At 46.8% G+C, this 20,238-nt stretch overlaps 1 protein-coding gene across 1 annotated transcript in view; it reads left to right on the plus strand.

Annotated features, from left to right (window-relative positions):
• The first annotated feature begins 7,933 nt into the window (after nt 1–7,933).
• The window catches only part of SGPP2 (sphingosine-1-phosphate phosphatase 2), a 121,355-nt gene continuing 109,050 nt past the window's right edge, over nt 7,934–20,238 (plus strand). The window contains exon 1 of the mRNA XM_059730945.1: nt 7,934–8,265. Within this exon, the coding sequence (XP_059586928.1) occupies nt 8,224–8,265 (42 nt within the window). The 5' untranslated portion in view covers nt 7,934–8,223. The remainder of the gene's footprint in view (nt 8,266–20,238) is intronic.

The following is a 20,238-nucleotide window of genomic DNA, read 5'->3' on the forward strand; positions in this document are numbered from 1 at the left end:
AATGGGCACACATGCCAATGTCATCAGCATATTGAAGATCAGTAGTGGAAGTTTGGTTATCTTGGATTTGGAATATAACAGTTAAAGAGATCCCTGTCCATCCAAGCAATACTGGATGCTGACTCTGGGTGGAAGCCTATCAGAAATGAGATGCGGAATAACTAGAATACAAATGGAACAGGGTGTTGGTGCAATCATACATTCTGGCTTAACTCCACCATTTCTAATAATGGAGGGGGCCATTTCCAAGCCATTGCTTAGGATTGCTGCTGTTATAATGTCATGAAACAGTTTGAGGATAGTAAAAAATTTTGACTGATATTCAAATCTCATCAGGATCTTCCATAGGGCCTCTGTACAGATTGAATCACAGGTCTTAGTCAGGCGTGGCAGGTCCCTGCCTGACTTACCTGCTCTCCATCATGCAGGTAGTTGGGTTGCACACAGCACAGCTGCCACCATGCGGGCTAACAAGTGGAGCCTGGATTGGCACGTGACACAGTGGCTGCACCATAAAACACTGACCAAGAACCAGGGTGGAGGACCCCAGATACCCAAGCTGGGTCTGGTCACGCCCATGGTACCAGGACCTCACCACCGCCAATGCCGCAACTGGCATTGCTGCAGCTGCTGCCACCCATGCCACTCTTGGCATCGCTGCCACCAGCACTGCTGCCACTGGCACCACCACTGCTGCCCATGCCACAACTGGCATGGCTGCCACCGCTGCCACTGCCTCCAACGCTGCTGCCACCAATTCAGACACCACTGCCAACACCATGGCCAACACCACTGCCATTGCTACAGATGCCACAAATGGCTTGTAAGTCAGGGAGTCCAGCCTCAGCCCATAGGCCCAGGAACAAGCTAGAGTGAGCAGTGAGCTGGGATCTGACCCCTGGACTGGGTGATTCCTGCCCAGTCAAAACCCATGTGAGCAAGGGAAGGCCCTCACATGAAAGAGCCAACCAGGGCCCAGTGGGGAAAGACCCCATGGCGGGGCATGCATCACAGCCCCCCAGCAAGCCCATAGTCAGGACCTGTGCACAAAGCACACCAGCAGAGAGCTCCTGAGAATGAGGGGTGCCAGAGGAGGGGGAAAAAGGGGGTTGTGGAAGTGCCCATGCCTGTCCTGTTGTTAGGCCCCAGCCCAAGTCTGGGTTCGTGCCCGGTATGCAAAGGCCAATAAAGATACCAGGGGTGAAAGTATAAAAATGATTTATTGCTAGCAATAAAAGGTGCAAGCAGAATAATCTCCCAAGACAAGCACAAGCACATTCAATACTGAGCCCCTTATATACCAGAGGTTGAATCTTCATAAGCATCCTTGTTTGCTAATTGGTTATAAAGGAGTGACGCAAGGAGTTCTTTACTGAGCATGTCTCTATACCTGTGTTTTAGCTATGTATCTCATTAACGTACATATATGTTCCATTAGCATATATCTTCCCCGCCTCGGGGTGTGATTTTTAGTATTTTAATGAGCTCTTTGCTCCAGTACCTCTGATTCTGTTTTTTGTTTTCAAGCTTCCTCTATCTAAGACTGTCTGCCCCTTATCATTGCAGATGGGCATTCGACACACAACATTCACTTTTCTTAGGCTTTGCATAGTAGTTTCTAGGTCAAACCTTACACTGTGAGGCACATGTTGATGTTTCCACGGGATCTTTTACAGTCTCAGTTCTTTTATGCATAGACAGTGTGCTCCTAGCATTGTACAACTGGGACTGGGATAAGAACAACCACTCTCTCCTGCCATGACTTGATCTTCTATGTAATTTGGGAGGAAGGTCTTAACCCCTGTGGGTGCTGTCTTTAAGCCAGCCATGGTGCTGTCTTCTGGGGCTCCACCTCCCCTATACCCCGCCTTATACCAACCCTTGAGATCTCCAATAGATGTTCCAGGCACACAGACTATACTTTAATATCATGATTTCTGAGGTAGATGATATATAAAGCAAACAAACACTATGTAACTCAAAATAGCACTCTGGGGCTTAGTCCCTTTTTACAGTCCTCATGCCTGGAGTTGGACCACCCAGGTCCTTAGTTATAGTTTCATAGTTAGTAGGGTCAGAAGGGACCTGAGCAGATCATCAAGTCCAACCCCCTGCCACAGGCAGGAAAGAATGCTGGGGTCAGATGACCCCAGCAAGGTGTCTATCTAGCTTCCTCTTAAAGACCCCCAGGGTAGGAGTGAGGACCACTTCCCTTTGAAGTTGGTTCCAGATCCTTGCCACCCTGACTGTGAAGTAGTGCCTCCTGATATCCAACCTGAATCTGCTCTCTGTCAGCTTATGGCCATTGTTCCTTGTTATTCCCGGTAGTTCTCGGGGGAACAGGGACTCTCCCATTTCTTGCTGATCTCCCTTGGTCAGTTTATAGACAGACACCAGATCCCCTCTCAGCCTCTTGTGGAGGCTGAACAGGTTCAGGTCCCATAGACTATATTCATTGGACCTGCCCTGCTGCCCCCTGATCATGCGAGTGGCCCTCCTCTGGACCCTCTCCATGCTGTCCACATCCCTCCTGACGTGTGGCGCCTAGAACTGCATGCAGTACTCCAACTGGGGCCTGACCAAGGTTGCATAGAGGGGGAGAATCACTGCCTTGGACCTGTTCGTGATGCATCCGTGGATGCATGACAAAGTGCGGTTAGCCTTTCTGACTGCATCCCCACATTGGCGGCCCATGTTCATCTTTGAGTCAATAATGACTACAAGATCCTTTTCTGCCTCTATGCTGGTGAGAGGGGAGTTCCCCAGCCTGTAGGTGTGCTGCTGGTTCTTCCTCCCCAGGTGCAGTATCTTGCACTTGTCAGTGTTGAAACCTATCCTATTCTCATCTGCCCACCTCTGTAACCTGTCCAGATCTGATTGCAGTATGTTCCTCCCCCCTATCATGTCCACCTCCCCCCACATCTTAGTGTCATCTGCGAATTTGAACAAGGTGCTATTCACCCCCTCATCCAAGTCGCTGATGAAGATGTTGAACAGTGCAGGCCCAAGGACCGAGCCCTGTGGAACCCCACTGCCCACATCCCTCCAGGTCAAAATACACCCATCCACTACCACTCTCTGGGTATGGCCCTCCAACCAATTGGAGACCCATCTGACCGTGTAGGGATCAACACCACAGTCACCAAATTTTTTAATGAGAATGGGGTGAGAGACAGTGTCAAAGGCTTTTCTAAAGTCCAGAAAGACTGTCCACCTGCATCCAAGGATTTAGTGACCTGATCATAGAAGGCCACCAGGTTGGTCTGACAGGATCTGCCTCTGATGAACCCATCTTGGTTGCCCCTAAGCATACGCTCCTTTGCTGGTCCCTCGCAGATGTGCTCCTGGATAATTTTCTTGAAGAGCTTCCCAGGACCGAGGTAAGACAAACAGGCCTATAGTTTCCTGGGTCCTCCCTCCTCCCTTTTTTGAAAATGGGGACCACATTGGCCCTCCTCCAGTCCTCTGGCACCTTGCCAGAGAACCTCAAGTGCTCGTAAAGCTGTGCCAGGGGACCCGCAATGACCTCTGCTAATTCTCTCAGCACTCTGGGGTGGAGATCATCAGGACCTGCTGATTTGGATGCATCCAGTCCCACCAGGAGGTCCCTGACTAGGTCCACTCTGACCCTGGGCCTGGCTGCGCCTCCCCTGGGACCGTCAGGGATCATGATAGGGGGGATGACCTGGTCCCTGCTCAGAAAAATGGAGGCAAAGCAGTTGTTAAGTAAGTGAATTGATCTTTGATGTAGAGTGCCATGCCTCCACCTGTCCTCCCTATTCTATCCCCTCAACCCCACGATGGCTGCCCTGCCCATTGTGGCTCTGGCCCTTTAAGAAAAAAAGAAAAAAGAAAAAACCCTGGCCTCACCATTCCTGCCAGGCAGGGAGTGATCCCCTCTGCCCTGCATCACAAAGCCTGAGGCCGCTGCAGGAGCAGTGAGTCCCAAGGTTTTTGTTGGTTTATTTTTTCTTAAAGGGCCAGAGCTGGCCAGGATGGGGCAGCCGTGTGGGGGCTGGAGTGGCAAGGGGGACTCAGGGGGCTTGTGCAGAGCCCCCTATGCAGTGTGGGGCAGCAGGGATTGCCCCCACCACGTGACAGCACCCAGTGAGCACCCAGACTGTTTTAAAAAATGCCAGTAGCTGGGGTGGGCAGGGCACCCATGGGGGGGCTGGGGAGTGGGTGGGGGTTGGGGGGGTAGAGGAGCAGACAAGGGATGGTGGCTGGCAGGGGGGACCCCCATGGTCCCCTCCCCCCTCCCCTGCCCCTAGTACTTACCAGATCGGAGTCGGCTGCAGCTCCCTGCTGCAGCCACTGGGGACTGCCCAAATCATTGAAGCTCTCTGAATCTTTTCTGAAGATTCAGAGAGCTTTGAATCGATTTGGACCTTTTAATTGGTCCCCTGATTTGATTCGGATTTGGCGATTTGGCCACCGAATCAAGCCGAATCTCCTCCAAATCAAATCACCACCTGCTTTGCACAGCTTTGCACAGCCCTACTGCTCTGCTGTTGAGGACATTTATTTTTATGTTTAGTAAGCATACAAACTGAAACAGCTTATAACAACCTTGGGAAAAAAAGGTAATCAGGGCTTGTGATAGGAACTAGTAAGATTTAAAGATGTTCCTGTGAAATCTAAACCTCTTTAACATATGGGCACTTAAGAACGGAAAAGAAAGACACAAGAAACCCAAGCTCTGATGTACAGGGGTTCTGATGTACAGGAGACTTGAAGAGAGAGAAAAGCTGAGATAAAGTAGGGAGAGAGAATTTGTTTGACTATTTTAGGATGCAATGTGTAAAATGCTTGTTCATGAGAGGCAAAACTTTTTTCTCCAGGAACTGATAAAAACATTTTCTGCATTTTGTTGCCAAGTTTGGAAATAAGTATCACCAGATGATGAAGCAGCATGGCTATTAGCAGAATAGTGATTTCAAGGCTGTTCACCCAAAGCTTTCTCGATTACAGTCAAACAATTGTGAACTGAAAACCAAGTACCAGCTTTGTCAATCTCAAAAGAATGTTGACTTGGCACACATCAGATCAACGCTCAGGATCTCAATATAATGCTGTTAGGCAGGATGGCATGACACAAAATTATACACACACACAAACTGCATATGCGATACTATGGGTTCATACACACACAAACATGCACTTGGTGGTGGCTGTGTGTTAACACTAGGGAGGTTACTTGGGGTCACTTGGTGCCTGGGGGTTACTTGGGGCTACTCAGGGTTACTTAAGGTCACTTGGTGCCCCAGGGTTATTTGGGGGTGAAGGAAAATCTGGGAGACAGAAGAGGTGAAGGAGCAGAGTCAGAGGATCAAGCTGGGGCAGCAGAGAGAACTGAGCCAGTCAAAGAAGCTGGGAGAAGCAGCAGAGAGGTGAGGTGAGGGGCATTGGAGGAAAAAGCTGAGAGCTGAGAGGTAAAAGTTGGAGGAGGAGGAGGCTGGGAGGTAAGAAGTCGGGTGACAGAGAAGCCGGAGGCAGCAGGGGGCAGAGAGAGAATCTGGGAAACAGTGAGGGTTGGAGCTGGGAGGCAGAGGGCAGAACCAGGATGGTGGGGAGGGGTTAAAAGATCAGAGACCCAGGGAGAGAAAGAGAGAGAGAGAGAGAGATGGGAGGAAGGTCAGAGGGGCAGAGAGCAGAAATTGGAGCAGGACCAAAAGATAAGTAAGACAAAACCCAACTCAGTGTTCCAAGATAACAGTTTTATTAAACAGGCAACACACTATACAGCTCATGAAGTTATTGGTTCCCCGCCACACACACACGCAAACTCTCCCTCCCCCCCACACACAATGGTAGCAGGAGAGGAAAGGCTTAATAGGGATTGAGGTGTGCAGAGACAGAACTCAGGTCCCTTGCTTGGAGGAAGAAGGTGGGTGATAGCTAGCTATCCAGGCTGTAAGTTGATCCTCGATGGCCAGTCATTCTTCTCCAGTGAGGTGTTGTCCAGAGGGGGGTGCCGGCAGGGCCTCTGGGTGAATAGGTGGTGTGGAGTAGTGCTGGTCTAGTGTGGAGTAGTGCTGGTCTCAAGGAGGTCACACTCTACTATCCCTTTTAAAGGGGTGGGCTATCTGTGAGTCCAATGGGCAGGACATGCCCAGGCAAGGCCCAGTCCTGCTCAGATGAGGTCATGCAGTTCCAGGTGTCCTCATTGTCCAGTGGGATACAATGGTGGTTTCAGGGAGAGTCAATGCAAGGTGGTGGTCTGGTCATTGAGTTGATGGTCCGGTCGTCAAGCAGAACCTATTTTTAGGCCTGCTACCATTATGTTTCAAGCACCATTCACCCAGGAACCAATTTACACAGGAGGGGTAGGTAAGAGTTATAGTTGCCACACAGTTACAATAGGGTATGCCTGGGCAGGGGATACAAAATGGAGACTTGACATTACAAGATGGAAACTTAACATTACAAGATGGAGGGTTGACATTACTTTGGTTAACTTATAGGAACAGGACTAAATCATACAACACTCATGTAAAACAATAAAAACCAATACAAACATAATAGGAATACAATGTAATACAGTAAGAATCAATACAAAAATACCAGAAAACTGTTTACAATGTAAAAAGGGACTTGTCACAATAATGGCATACAAGAACTTAGCTTATCTATGACTACTTATAACTACTTATAAGGGATAGAGAGGGCAGAAAGAAAGTCAGAAATGGTTGGGGAAGGGGAGGGAATGCATTTTTAAATAAGAAAGAGAGGAAAATTGGGGTTTTTGCTACAAAGACATGCTGCACATACAGGCCAGTGATGCTGATCTCACTTTAAAAATGGACTTTTGACTCAGGTGTAATAAGGAATAATATTTAGTCAGAGCTGGTAACTCTGAGAAGTAGCCTACTATGCTACTATGTTCATTTTAGTCCCATTTTATCATATCTTCCCCAGAATTTAGATACAAGAAAGAAGATACTAAAAAGATCTTTCCCTGAGTGCAAAATAAATGCATCTAATACACTCTGTACATCTGTACCTGCTCAGTCATCATTTCAGCCAGTTGTTGTCTTAGTTTGTAGCTCATGGGTTCTTATCCATAAATTGTTTTGCAAGTATTTTGTTTTTTTCTATTTTAAAAACTGCAATTCTGTACATTTCTGTGCATAATTAAAAGACTTGATATTGGATCCAGATACATGATGCTGACTGGATCAGACAGGATCCCAAAGCTTATCCGGCCCTCCAACCACTACTCTATGCTCTTTATCCATGTGGGCATGAATGACAGCTTGGAGCAATCCCAGCCAGGTCATGAGTGGCTACAGGGCTGTGGGAGCAGGGCTTAGGGGGTTGGGGTGCAGGTGGTTTTTTCCTCGATCCTCCCAGTTTTGGATCATGGGCTGAGGAGGGAGAGATGGATCGATGTAGTCAACTGAATACAGCAGTGCTGGTGTCATTGTGAAGGCTTCAGTTTCCACAATCACAGTCCACTCTTTGGTGAGAGAGGCAATCGTCTGATGGGAAGGGACAGCCTCCACCTCACTTCACTGGGGAGGAAGCTCTTTTCAGCCAGAATGGCTGACCTGCTCGACCAGGCTTTAAACTAAGCCTGCTGGGGGATGAGTGGACAACCACCAAAGCAAACCCAGTAGGCAACAAGTACAAAACCAACAAGTTAGGGCACACAAGGGAATCCACTCCTACCCCAGCCTTGGAATGTGGTCCTCCTGGGAATGCAAGGAAGCCTAGGGCTTCCAATGGGATGCTTACGTGTCTGTACACCAATGCCAGGAGCTTGGGGAACAAACAGGAGGAACTGGTTCTCCTACTAAACAAGAATGACTGTGATCTCATAGGAATAACAGAGACCTGGTGGGACTCCAGCTAAGACTGAGCCACAGGTATAGATGGCTATACCCTGTATAGGAGAGATCGAGCAGATAAAAGGGGTGGGGATGTAGCTCTCTATGGCAAGGAAAGCAACACATCCCTGCAAGCTGACAGTGGCACCCAGGGAGGAAGACTAAAGACTCTCTGGGTTAAAATATGTGGGGAACATGGCACAGGGGACACAATGGTAGGAGTCTACTACAAACCGCCTAACCAGGAACAAGAGCTCAACCAGGAATTTGCCAGGGAACTGGCTGAGGCTACACACTCTCAGTGCATGGTTGTCATGGGAGACTTCAACTACCTGGACCTGGAAGGGCACTCGGCCTAATCTGAACGGTCACAAAAGCTTCCTCACATGCGTGGATGAGCTCTACCCGTCCCAAGAAGTCTATGGACCAACAAGAGGTAAAGCGCTGCTGGTACAGCTAAAGGGGATGATTTAGTCAGCAACCTAAAAATTGAAGGGAAGCTGGGAGACAGTGACTACGAGCTGATCACTTTTACTATCCATCACGAAGCTGGCAAGTCAGCCAGCAATGCAGAAGTCCTCAACATTAGGAAAGCTGATTTGATAAATTCAGGAGGCTTGTTGTCGAGGCCCAAAGGGACCATGACTCAACAGGGGGAGGAGTCCAAGAGGAGTGGTCACTCCTTAAGGGAGTGATCTTGAAAGCATTGGATACAGGTGTCACCGTGGATGTAGTCTTTCTGGACTTCAGCAAGGCCTTTGACACTGTCTCCCACCCCATCCTCATTAAAAAACTAGGTGACTGTGGCATCATTGCCTACACAGTCAGATGGATTGCTAATTGGCTGAAGGGTCATACTCAGAGGGTGGTGGTGGACGGGTCACATTCGACCTGGGGGGAAGTGGGCATCGGAGTCCCCCAGGGCTCGGTGCTTGGGCCCGCACTGTTCAATTTCTTTATCAGCGATTTGGATGATGGGATGAAAAGCAACCTGTTCAAATTTGCTGACGATACCAAAATTTGGGGTGAGGTGGGCACGCTAGTAGGGAGGGAAAGACTGCAGAAAGACCTGGATAGGTTGCAAGGGTGGGCTAACAAAAACAGGATGTGTTTCTGTTGGCTACAAATGTCCAACTCAGGATCCTTAAAATTCTAGTTTATTAGGCGGATTGAAACACTGTAATCATAAACCTTGGGGCTGGTCCCCACACACACACACACACACACACATGCACACATGCACACACACAGTAGCAGGCTACAGAGTCAGGTATACCTATCCTACAAGCGCTGGAGTCTGTTGTTGAGGCTTCTTTCAGTGTGGTGTTATCTTCCAGAAGGGGGTAGCTGGCTGGTCCTTCTGGCTGGACAGGTCTGGTCGAGTTGGAGATCAAGAGGGCGCCCCTGAGGGTCACTTTTCACTGCATTTTATCTGTCCCTGGCAGACTTTGGTGACTCCCCAGTTTTCAGTTTTGCCCAATCCAGGGGTCATTGACCCTCGTGGGACTTCCCCCCCTTGGTGGCTACTGGACAACATCTGTCAGCCCCAGGGGTCGTCTGCATGTACGTGCAGGTTTGGGAGTCTGTTGATGAATTTTGAATAGGGCTCTGGGAGCAGTTGATCTGGAGATACTCAGCCCAAAAGTTGGTCCCTGGTGTTGATTAACTCAGACCAGGGCTTCTAGTCCTTGATCAGTGACATTTAGAGATTCCCAGTTGTTACATTGTCTTCTATTGAGTTCTTCCGTTGGCTGATCTGCAGTTTCCCAGGTGTTAATTGCTGCCTGCTACCGTGTTACACATTCAATCACATTACACATTCAATCACTGATTCACTCGCTCTATCAGGGGCCAGCCTGATACAGGGAAGGGCAGTTTGATTCCTGCCCTTGTTAACATTGTTACAATGTATAACTTACTAAAACACATTTAGTTGAAAGTTGAAAGGTGAGGAGTATAAAATATAAGCTACAAATGCCATGGCACACAAATAGATAAAAATACCAAAATACAAGGGGAGATACAAAATGCGCACACACAAATTTTAAAACACAATTCCTTATCTTAAAGTGAAAGAGAGCAGAAGGAAGAAAAGGTAGAAAAAGAGAAACATATCCAAAGAGGGGAGAGCAAATGCAGGCAAGAGAAAAAGGGGGCTTTCTGCTACATTTCAATACTGACAAGTGCAGGGTGCTGCACTTGGGCAGTAGTAACCAGCAGCACACTTATAAGATGGGAAACTCCCGTCTTGAGAGCACGGAGTCAGAAAGGGATCTTGGAGTCATCACTGACTCCAAGATGAACATGGGCCGACAATGAGAGGTCACGGTCGGCAGGGCTAACCAGACCCTATCATGCATCCACAGGTGCATCTCAAGTAGGGCCAAGGAGGTGATCCTCCCCCTCTATGCGACATTGGTCAGGCCACAGCTGGAGTACTGTGTCCAGTTCTGGGCACCCCACTTCAAGAGGGATGTAGACAACATTGAGAGGGTCCAGAGGAGGGCCACCCGCATGATCCGGGTACAGCAGGGCAGACCCTACAATAAGAGGCTACGGGACCTGAACGTGTTCAGCCTTCACAAAAGAAGGCTGAGGGGGGACCTTGTGACTGTCTATAAACTCACTAGAGGGGACCAGAAGGGTTTGGGGGAGACCTTGTTTCCCCTAGCGCCCCCTGGGATAACAAAGAATAACAGCCACAAGTTGTTGGAGAGTAGGTTTAGATTAGACATCCATAAGAACTACTTCACAGTTAGGGCAGCTAGGATCTGGAACCAACTTCCAAGGGAAGTGGTGCTGGCTCCTACCTTGGGGGTTTTTAAGAAGCGGCTCAATGCCTACCTGGCTGGGGTCATTTGAGCCCAGTTTTCCTCCTGCCCAGGCAGGGGGTCGGACTTGAAGATCTACAAGGTCCCTTCCGACCCTACTTCTATGATTCTATGAAAGCACAAGGGATGTCCATCCCATCTCAGAGGAAGGATAGCAAAAGGGCACAGCAACCCCCTTGGGTCAGCAGGGAACTCGTGGGTCTCCTATGCCAAAAAAGAGAGGCTTATAAAGGATGGAAGATAGGAATCACCACAAAGGAGGAGTATTCTGGGTGGTAGATAGGAATCACCACAAAGTAGGGGTATTCTGCACTGGTCCACACTTGTAGGGAGCAAACCAGGAAAGCCAAGGCTGCAACTGAACTCCGCCTCGCTAGACATATCAAGGACAATAAAAAGTCCTTTTTTTAGATATGTGGGGAGTCAGAAGCAAAGAAAGAGTAACTTTGGACCCCTGCTAAACCAAATGGGACAACTGGCAACCGACACCCAGGAAAAAGCCAACCTCAGGATGTCATCCTCCCTCTGTACTCGGCCTTGGTGAGGCTGCAGCTGGAGTACTGCATCCAGTTCTGGGCTTCACAATTCAAGAAGGATGTAGAGAAGCTTGAGCAAGTCTAGAGGAGAGCCACACATATGATCAGAAGACAAGAGAATAGACCTTATGAGGAGAGGCTGGGAGCCATGGGACTTTTCAGCCTGGAAAAGTGCAGGCTCAGGGGTGACCTGGTGGTAGACTATAAGTACATTAGGGGTGTGCATCAGGATCTGAGGGAACACCTGTTCACCAGACTGCCCCAAGGGATGACATGGTCCAACCATCACAAACTCCTCCCAAGACCATTTTAGGCTGGACATAAGGAAAAACTTTACTGTCCGAGTCCCCAAGGCCTGGAATAGACTTCCTCCAGTGGTGGTGCAAGCACCTGCTTTGGACTCCTTTAAGAAGTGTTTGGATGCTTATTTTGCTGGGATCCTTTGACCCTAGCTGACTTCCTGCCCTTGGGGCAGGGGGCTGGACTCAATGATCTTCTGAGGTCCCTTCCAGCCCTAATATCTATGAAATCTCTATATTAGCTGAAAATATTTAAAATAAATTACTACCATCTACACCCTGATTTGGATGTGGGGGTGAAGAGCTCACTGGCCAAGTTCGCAGACAACACCAAGTTATGGGGAAGTGCGGTCATGCTTGAAGCTAGGTTATAGGTACAGGCAGACCTAGAGAGGCTAGCAAGTTGGGTAGATCAGAACCTGATAAGGTTCAACGTCAAGAAATGTAAAGTGCTCCACCTTGGGACGAGCAACCCCCAATATACCTACAGGCTTGGTGGCACCAAACTGACTAGCACCATGAATGAAAGGGGCCTGGGGGTAATAACAGACCACAGTATGAATATGAGCTGGCAGTGCGAAGCAGTAGCCAGTAGGGCAAATAATACTTTGGCATGTATCAATGCCATCTTCAGCAAAACCAAGGAGGTATTCTTCTGCTCTACTCAGCACTGGTGCGACCGCAGCTGGAGTACTGCATCCAGTTCTGGGCACCACATTTTAAAAAGGACATGAACAAGCTTGAGAGGGTCCAAAGAAGAGCCACCTGTATGATCAGAGTCTTACATGGCAAGCCATACGAGGAAAGGCTGAGGGATGTGGGACTCTTTAGCCTGAAGCAAAGAAGGCTGAGAGGGGACCTAGTAGCAGCTTACTGCTACACTAGGGGAGTACATCAAGGGCTCAGTGAACAACTCTTCACCAGGGCACCCAAGGGGAAAACCAGGAGTAATGGTTAACTTTCAGGCTCAACATTAGGAAAAACTTCTTCACAGTCAGGATGTCCAGACTATGGAATCAGCTCCCTCCAGAGGTGGTACAATCACCTACCCTGGAAATCTTCAAGAGAAGACTAGACAGTCACCTTGCTGGGGTCACCTAACCCCCAGTTATCTTTCCTGCTTGGTGCAGGGGGCTGGACCCAATGATCTTTCAAGGTCCCTTCCAGCCTTACAACCTATGAATCTATCAATCTACAGAAAAATGTGGTTATTGTATGAAAAAGTAACTCTGCAAACAGTGATCATATTTATTTTTTTTCTAAAAGATTTCCTTGGTTGACAAGTCAAAACAAGACTTGTCTAACTGTCAGTGCTGCAAGCTCACACTAGCATCTGAAAATTGAAATATGTTTTTGCATCACCATTATCCACCCCCAGATTCTGGAATCTGTACTAAGTGCTTAGCTTTGTTGATGCTGGAGGCAAAATTATAGACCATCATGATATTGACATGAGATAGAGTTAAGGAAGTGCTTTCATTGTAAACCGCTTTGTCTTCAAATTGTAAGCTTTCTGTCTTCTAATCTTTCAGGCTTCTCCTCAGCCCAAAGGTGATTTATTATTATTATTATTATTATTATTATTATTATTATTATTATTATTATTTTCCTTGTGGAAATGCATTTGAACTCTGGCTATGACTAAGATATTCAGGCATCAGATAAAGTTAAAAGGTTTCTTTGTAAGTGGATAATTCAAAAGTAGTTTAAACTCAAAATAACTCCACTTCCCCTCCCCTCCTCAAGAAAAGCTTTCAAACCTTTCATGTCTTCTGCACTGACAGACTTTAATATATTTGAGGAATGTTTCATTTCTAAATCCTGGGAAAATCTTGCATTATGAATTTTTTCTCAGTTTTATTTGGCATTCACTTAAGCAAAGCTCTCAAAGGGCCAAATCCTAAGCAGCATTTGTAATTGCCTTTCAGGACAACATAGGGTGGCTGTTGAAGCTGTGAGGGTATAGGAATACGAAACAAAGGAGAGCTTGTAAGTCAAGGTAATATTTCTGTATTGGACCAACTTACATAGTTGTAGAGAGGCAAGGCAAGCTTTCAGGCTTCAAGCATCCTACATCAGGTCTGAGAAAGCAGCATCCACTTTCCAAGCCAAGGGCCATGTCTACATGATATGCTGACTGTGCAGTTGTTACTGCAGTCATTTAGTACTTGTATACACATGTACTAAATGACTGCACAGACCAAAGTATACAAGTACTAAATGACTGCACAGACCAAAGTTACTGTGCAGTAGCATCACCGAATGGCTTTTAGGTGACACCAACTGTGCAGTAGCTCGTTACTACTGGGCAGTAGTGTTGAGTCAGGCTACATGCCACGCAATGCTACTGCACAGTAGTAACGACTTACTGCACAGCCAGCATCTTGTATAGACGTGTACATGGTGAACTTAAAACAATTGCTATCATGGATTTGTTTATAAGCCATTTCTCTATCTGTAAAGCTCAAGCTGTGTCTGCTTCTTTGTGCCCCTAAGCTTATCTAATATCTCTCCCATTTATACAGTTGGTCCAATAAAAGAAACCACCAAAAACCCTGTCAGTTTAATTATGTTAATCAGTTGGACCACTTGAAACAGAAGTGTGAAGTTTATCAGTTGTGGAGTGAAGTTTAGGAGAGGTAGGCTGTAATGGGTCATAAAACAACTGTCTCAAGTCTATGGTTTTTAGTGCTTAGTAAAACTATGAATTCATAAGATCATAGAATCATAGGGCTGGAAGGGACCCTGAAGAATCATCGGGTACAGCCCCCTGCATGAGCAGGAAAGACATCTGGGGTCAGGTGACCCCAGCCAGGTGACCATCCAGTCTTCTCTTGATGACCTCCAGGGTAGATGATTGCGCCACCTCTGGAGGGAGCTTGTTTCATATTCTGGACACCCTAGTTGTGAAGACGTTTTTCCTAATGTTCAGACTGAAACTATCTTCCAGGAGTTTGTGGCCATTGCTTCTAGTTTTCCCCCAGGATGCCCTGGTGAACAGTTGTTCACCAACCCCCTGATGTACGCCTCTGATATAGCGATAAGCCACAATCAGGTCCCCTCTCAGCCTACTTTTCTTTAGGCTGAAGAATCTGAGATCCCTCAGCCTCTCCTCATACGGCTTGTGTTGCAAGTCCCTGATCATATGGGTGGCCCTTCTCTGGACCCTCTCGAGCTTTAGCACGTCCTTGTTGAACTGTGGCATCCAGAACTGGACACAATATTCCAGCTGCAGCTGCACCAATGTTGAGTAAAGTGGGAGAATCACTTCTCTGGTTTTACCAGAGATGCATTAATTGATGCATGCCAGACTTCTATTGGCCCTAGCAGCTACTGCGTTGCATTGCCAGCTTATATTCATGCTGGGGTCTATTGTTATCCCCAGATCCCTTTCATCTGTAGTGCTGGTCATGTTAGCGATGCCCAGCCTGTAGGTGTACTGGGGGTTCTTCCATCCCAGATGCAGTACTTTGCATTTCTCTACAATGAACCTCATCTGGTTCTGTTCTGCCCAACATGCCAGCCTGTCTAAGTCTGCTTATATTTGCAGCCTACCTGCGGGTGTGTCCACGCAACCCCATATCTTCAGGTCGTCCGCACTTGACCTTTTCACCCCTTCATGCAGGACATTGATGAAGATGTTGAACAGCACTGGGCCAAGTATACCCTGGGGTATGCCACTACCTACACCTCACCAGGATGACACCAATCCATTCATTTGGACTCTCTGTGTCCTACCCTGCAACCAGTTTTGCACCCACTTGATGATCCCGCAGTTGAGCCCGATATCTTCCAGTTTTCTGATCAGTACCTCATGGGATACCAGGTCAAAGGCTTTCTGGAAGTCGAGGTATGTGATGTCAACCGCTTTTCTCTTGTCCGGGTGATGAGTCACCTGATCATAGAAAGAAATAAGGTCGGTCAGACAAGACCTGCCCATGATTAAGCCATGCTGGCTGTCATTCAATATCATGCCTTCTGCAAGTCTGTCACATACAGCCTCTTTGATGAATGTTTCTAGGATTTTTCCTGGAATAGAAGTTAAGCTAATTGGCCTGTAGTTTCCCGGGTCCTCACACTTCCCCTTCTTGAAGTGGGGCACAATACTGGCCTGCTTCCAGTCCTCGGGGATTTTGAAAGAACTTTGCCAGGGGCTCTGTAATTACTTCAGCCAACTCTTGCATCTCTCCTGGGTGGAGTTTATCTGGTCCTGCTGATTTATATACGTGTAATTTCTTAAATTGATCATATACCAGTTCTAGGGCAATGGTGGGAATGGCATCAATCCCGCCCTGCTTGTTCTGTGCCTTACCTGTGTCACAGGCCAGCTGGGCACTGTGAATATATCAATTTAGTTGCAGACTGACTGAGCACTGCAATTTCATTAGCCACTGGGGTTTTTGGTTCGGGATTGAGGAGGTGATGTTGGGAGCAAAACAATGACAAGTTTCACTTATAAAAAAGAATGAATTTTACTTATAGCAACAAAATATGTAGTTTATACGTATGACAGTTTGTAAAAAGGTTAAGCTAATAAACAAACAACATAACAATACAAGTTAAAATTGACAGTGATCATAAAAACAGAAAGACAAATAAACCAAGAGTTCCCACTTGGTTAGTAACTTATCGATAGTCCCTCAGTCTGGTACACATCAAGTTGATTCAGCGAAGTCAGGAGTCCCCAATCCATGCTGTCAGAGAGAGAACTGGGGGGAAGTTCCCTCAGTCAGGATCTGGTCTTCGCTCACACAGGGAGTAAGAGAGATACGGGGGAATGGGACAGCAACGACCCTTCTGTTCCATCCTTCCTTCGGGTCACTTAACATGTGTGTTCTTTTATATTCTGTCTATGCTAATCTGTTGGCTATATAGCCATTTATAATTTTATTTTATAGCTGTTATCCTATGGGGTTAAAAGGTGTTAGAAATCATTACAATAAGTTACTGCCCAAGCTTGGGTTTACCCAATAAGCAAATCACACCACATCACTTTGGGGTCAGAGATTAACATGTCCCCACCCAAGTTCAACCCTTTACTAACTCCAAGCAAAAATTATTAAATCAGATAGGTTTGCAGTTTCACTTTTTAGTTCTGCTTTTTAAGACTCATGCTTATTCTATGTTCAGTACAACAGCTATATATATTCCAGACAGGCCGGAAACATCTACAAAAAAACAGTCTCATAAGTGCTATTTCAAATACCTTCAAAAAGCAGATTTCTTTTTGCTATAAGTTGTTCATTAACCCTTTTGGTTTTGGCCATCACATACCTGGCATGTTGTTCCCCTTGGTCTTGTGAAGACCAAGGCAAAGTAGTCACTTAGGAGTTTCGTTTTTTCCTGAGTGGTAGTGACCTGATATCCTGAGGCATTGAGCAGCAGCCCCACACTCCCATTAGTTTTCCTTTTACTCCCCATGTAGCGAAAGAAAGACTTCTTGTTTCCTTGATTCTTGTAGCTAGTTTTAGTTTGGTTTCTGCCTTAGCTTGCCTAATCAGTTTTCTACAAGTGTGGGCCATTGTCAAGTATTTTTCCTTGGAGGCTGTCCCGAGCTTCCATTGTTTGTACACCTCTTCCTTTTTCTGTAGGAGGGCTGCAACTTCCCTGCTTAGCCAAGAAGATTTTTTGATCCTTCTACTACTTTTTCTCTATACGGGAATGGATTTTATCTGAGCTTTAAGGATTGTGTCCTTACGGAACAACTATTCTTCTTGTGCTCCCTTTACCTGTGGTCCTTGGTCTTTCAGAGCATTCTCTACTAGTGACCTGAGCTTATTAAAATTCACGTTTTTGAAGCCGAAGACTTCGAGCTTGGTATCTGTTTTGTTAGCCTTGTGACAGACCATGAACATAATGATTTCGTGGACACTATTGCCTAGGCTGCCCTCTATGTTTAATTTGGTCATCATGTCATCCCCTTTGGCCATCCCCCCTGGCCAGGACCAGGTCAAGAAGTGCATTGCCTGTAGGTGGCCTGTGCACCTCCTGAGTCAAAAAAAAGCTCTTTGGTGCTGGTCAGGAAGGATCGTGATCTGAGCTGGCTGAGCATTCCTCCCAGGAGATGTCTGGGTAGTTGAAGTCACCCATGACAACCATGTCCCATACACGCAGAGCCTCCGTTAGTTCACAGGCGAACACTAGATCACATTCCTCCCCTTGGTTAGGCGGCCTGTAGTATACACCTATAGTCAGGCCTCTCTCATCATGCTTCCCACGGAGCTTGACCCAGAGGATTTCAAGCTGTTCTTCTTTGGGGTTGACATCGGCCTGTAGGGAGGTATATTGCTGCTTCACATAGAAGGCAACACCCCCACATCTCTTCCCTACTCAATCCCTTCTGTGAAGAATGTAGCCCTTTATGGCTATGCTCCAGTTGTGAGAGGAGTCCCACCAGGTCTCCATGATCCTTACTAGATCGTAGTGCCCAGTGGAAAGCAGGATGACTAGTTCCTCCTGCTTGTTCCCCATGCTTCTGGTGTTGGTGTACAGGTACCTAAGTCCTTCTACTGAGGTCACTGGCTGCCTGTCGCATTGAAGGGAAGCTGTTTTCTCAGCTCCCGTAAGAGTGGCTTGCTTGGTTTCATTGTTAATGGACCTTTCCTATACATTGGTTCCCTGGGTAAGCTCCAGTTAGTGTTTCCCCATCCCACTGCAATCTTAGTTTAAAACCCTACCTAAGAGATCGGCCATCCTGGCTGAGAAATGGGTCTTACCTATTAAGCAATAGCAAATCATGCTGTGAAGAAGCAATAACTTTCAGAGCTGCAGTAGGAATTCTGCATCTGTGTTCAAGTCTCTAGTCAGAATGCTTCTCCCATTCAAGATCACCACCTCCTTCATCCTCATTGAAAGACAGAAAAGGTTCATTTTCATTTACTCTGGGTTGAAAGCATCCACTGTGACAGTGACTGCAGAACAGATGACACAGTAAAGCTTTGCTCTCTTTTACCTCGTTTTACCTTGTTCATCTGAATATATAATTAATGACATGACAAGCCATAGTGCTTCTAGGGGTGATAGTTTCTACTACCAGTTTGAACCCTGTAGTCCAAATTAAATTAAGTTGATTTTAAGGGAAGCCAGGCACCTCACTTAGGCATTTTTGTAACTCCTACTAGATGCCTATCTGCATTTTTAGTCACCTGTATACCTTTTATAATTCTGGTCCCAGATCTCTAACCATGTTCAGGTGAGGTCTAATTGATAAGATAATTAAACTAGAGCTGGTAATAGGTCTACACTGAAGATCTGTTTTTCAGAAGAATAGAATATCTGCAGCTAGTCTATCTTCTGGTATTGGTAAGAGCAATACAGCTGCAGTAGTGCATAGTGGGAGGAAGAGCGACGAAAATGTCCAGCACATACACTCAAAGTGCTCCAGCACTGGTCCTGAAATCATGCACCTTCTTCTCTATTTACCACATCATTTGGAGAAGTTTGCCTTTTATTTATCAAGACTGTTCTATAGTGCCAATGATTGTGGCTTCTTCCCTACCTCTTGTGAGGGGAAGCCAAGGGTAGCTCCTCTTTCCATTCTGTTCATTTACTTCCTGGAGAGGAAAAAATGCAATGGCTTCTGTGTATACCTACTCTTTAAGGGTAGCTGTCCTGCTGAGAGTCCTAGACACATACATTCACATGTCTATATGCATTCTGCTGTAGCTTGAGTTGCAAATAATACAGAGAACTGCAGTTTAGCAATACAACCCAGGATCCACTGCTCTTTTAAAATGCGAGGAAACATTACATTTTAGCATTAAGCTTTTAAACACTTTTTTTCTCCCATAAAACATAAGTCCAGGCCTGATTTAACTTTGACACTCTCCCTTCAAGCCTTAAGGCCTGCATTTTCAACACTTGCCTCCAGCAACATCAATATTATTTTACACTTGCCATTACAGATACAAAAGTATGGGGCCAAATAACTACGCTTATATTTAACCATGAAAAAGTGGATGGGCAATATCTAGCTTCAAGGCTAAGTACAGACAATCAAAAAGCCTGAGTGTATCAATTCAGTCTTTGCAGGTTAGTCTAAACTGCACAGATTAAATTGAAACAGAAGTGAACAGACATTTACTTTTGATTCAGGAAACGCAGCCACATGCCTGCAGTGGCTCAGGGCAGAAGCCAGGGGGTGCTACAGCATGACTCTCTGGCTATATTCACTTCATCTTCCTGCTGTCCCAGAGGCCTCTGGGATTTGCAGTCCAGAATTATAGCAGCCAGAGTCTGCAAGGTTGCTCATTACTTCTTCCTCCTGCTCCCAGGTGCCTCTGGGATTTGTAGGCCACAGTTGCAGCCAGCAGTAAGTTTGAGCAGGGGAAGAAGGGGTGTTTAGCCCCTTTCCCTGCCCCCAGACCCCAGCTGGGGTTTGCTTAGGGGGGCAGTCCCCCCACAGACTGGGCTGCATCCCCAGCCTGGCTTCCCTACCCCCTCCTTTGTCAGCCAGCCTTCACTGCTCCAGCTAGGGAGCAGAGGGGTAGAGCCAGCCCTGCTCTCTGGAGCAGACAGAACAGCCCAACCCAGGGCTGCAAAGCATGCTGGGATGCTGGGGAACTGTAATTTTACTTGAATCAGGAAGGGGTATGGGACAGAAACTTCATAAACCAGTTCGACCCAAATCAGTTAAGTCTCATACTACATGCAACCGGGTTTATCTCAGATCAGTTTCAGCTATTTTGAAACTGGTTTATGTGCACTGAGCTTCTGTTCTGTTACAGGTTTAAACCAGCTTCTG

The sequence above is a fragment of the Alligator mississippiensis genome, chromosome 7 (assembly GCF_030867095.1).
Source record: "Alligator mississippiensis isolate rAllMis1 chromosome 7, rAllMis1, whole genome shotgun sequence".
Classification (NCBI taxonomy): Eukaryota; Metazoa; Chordata; order Crocodylia; family Alligatoridae; genus Alligator; species Alligator mississippiensis.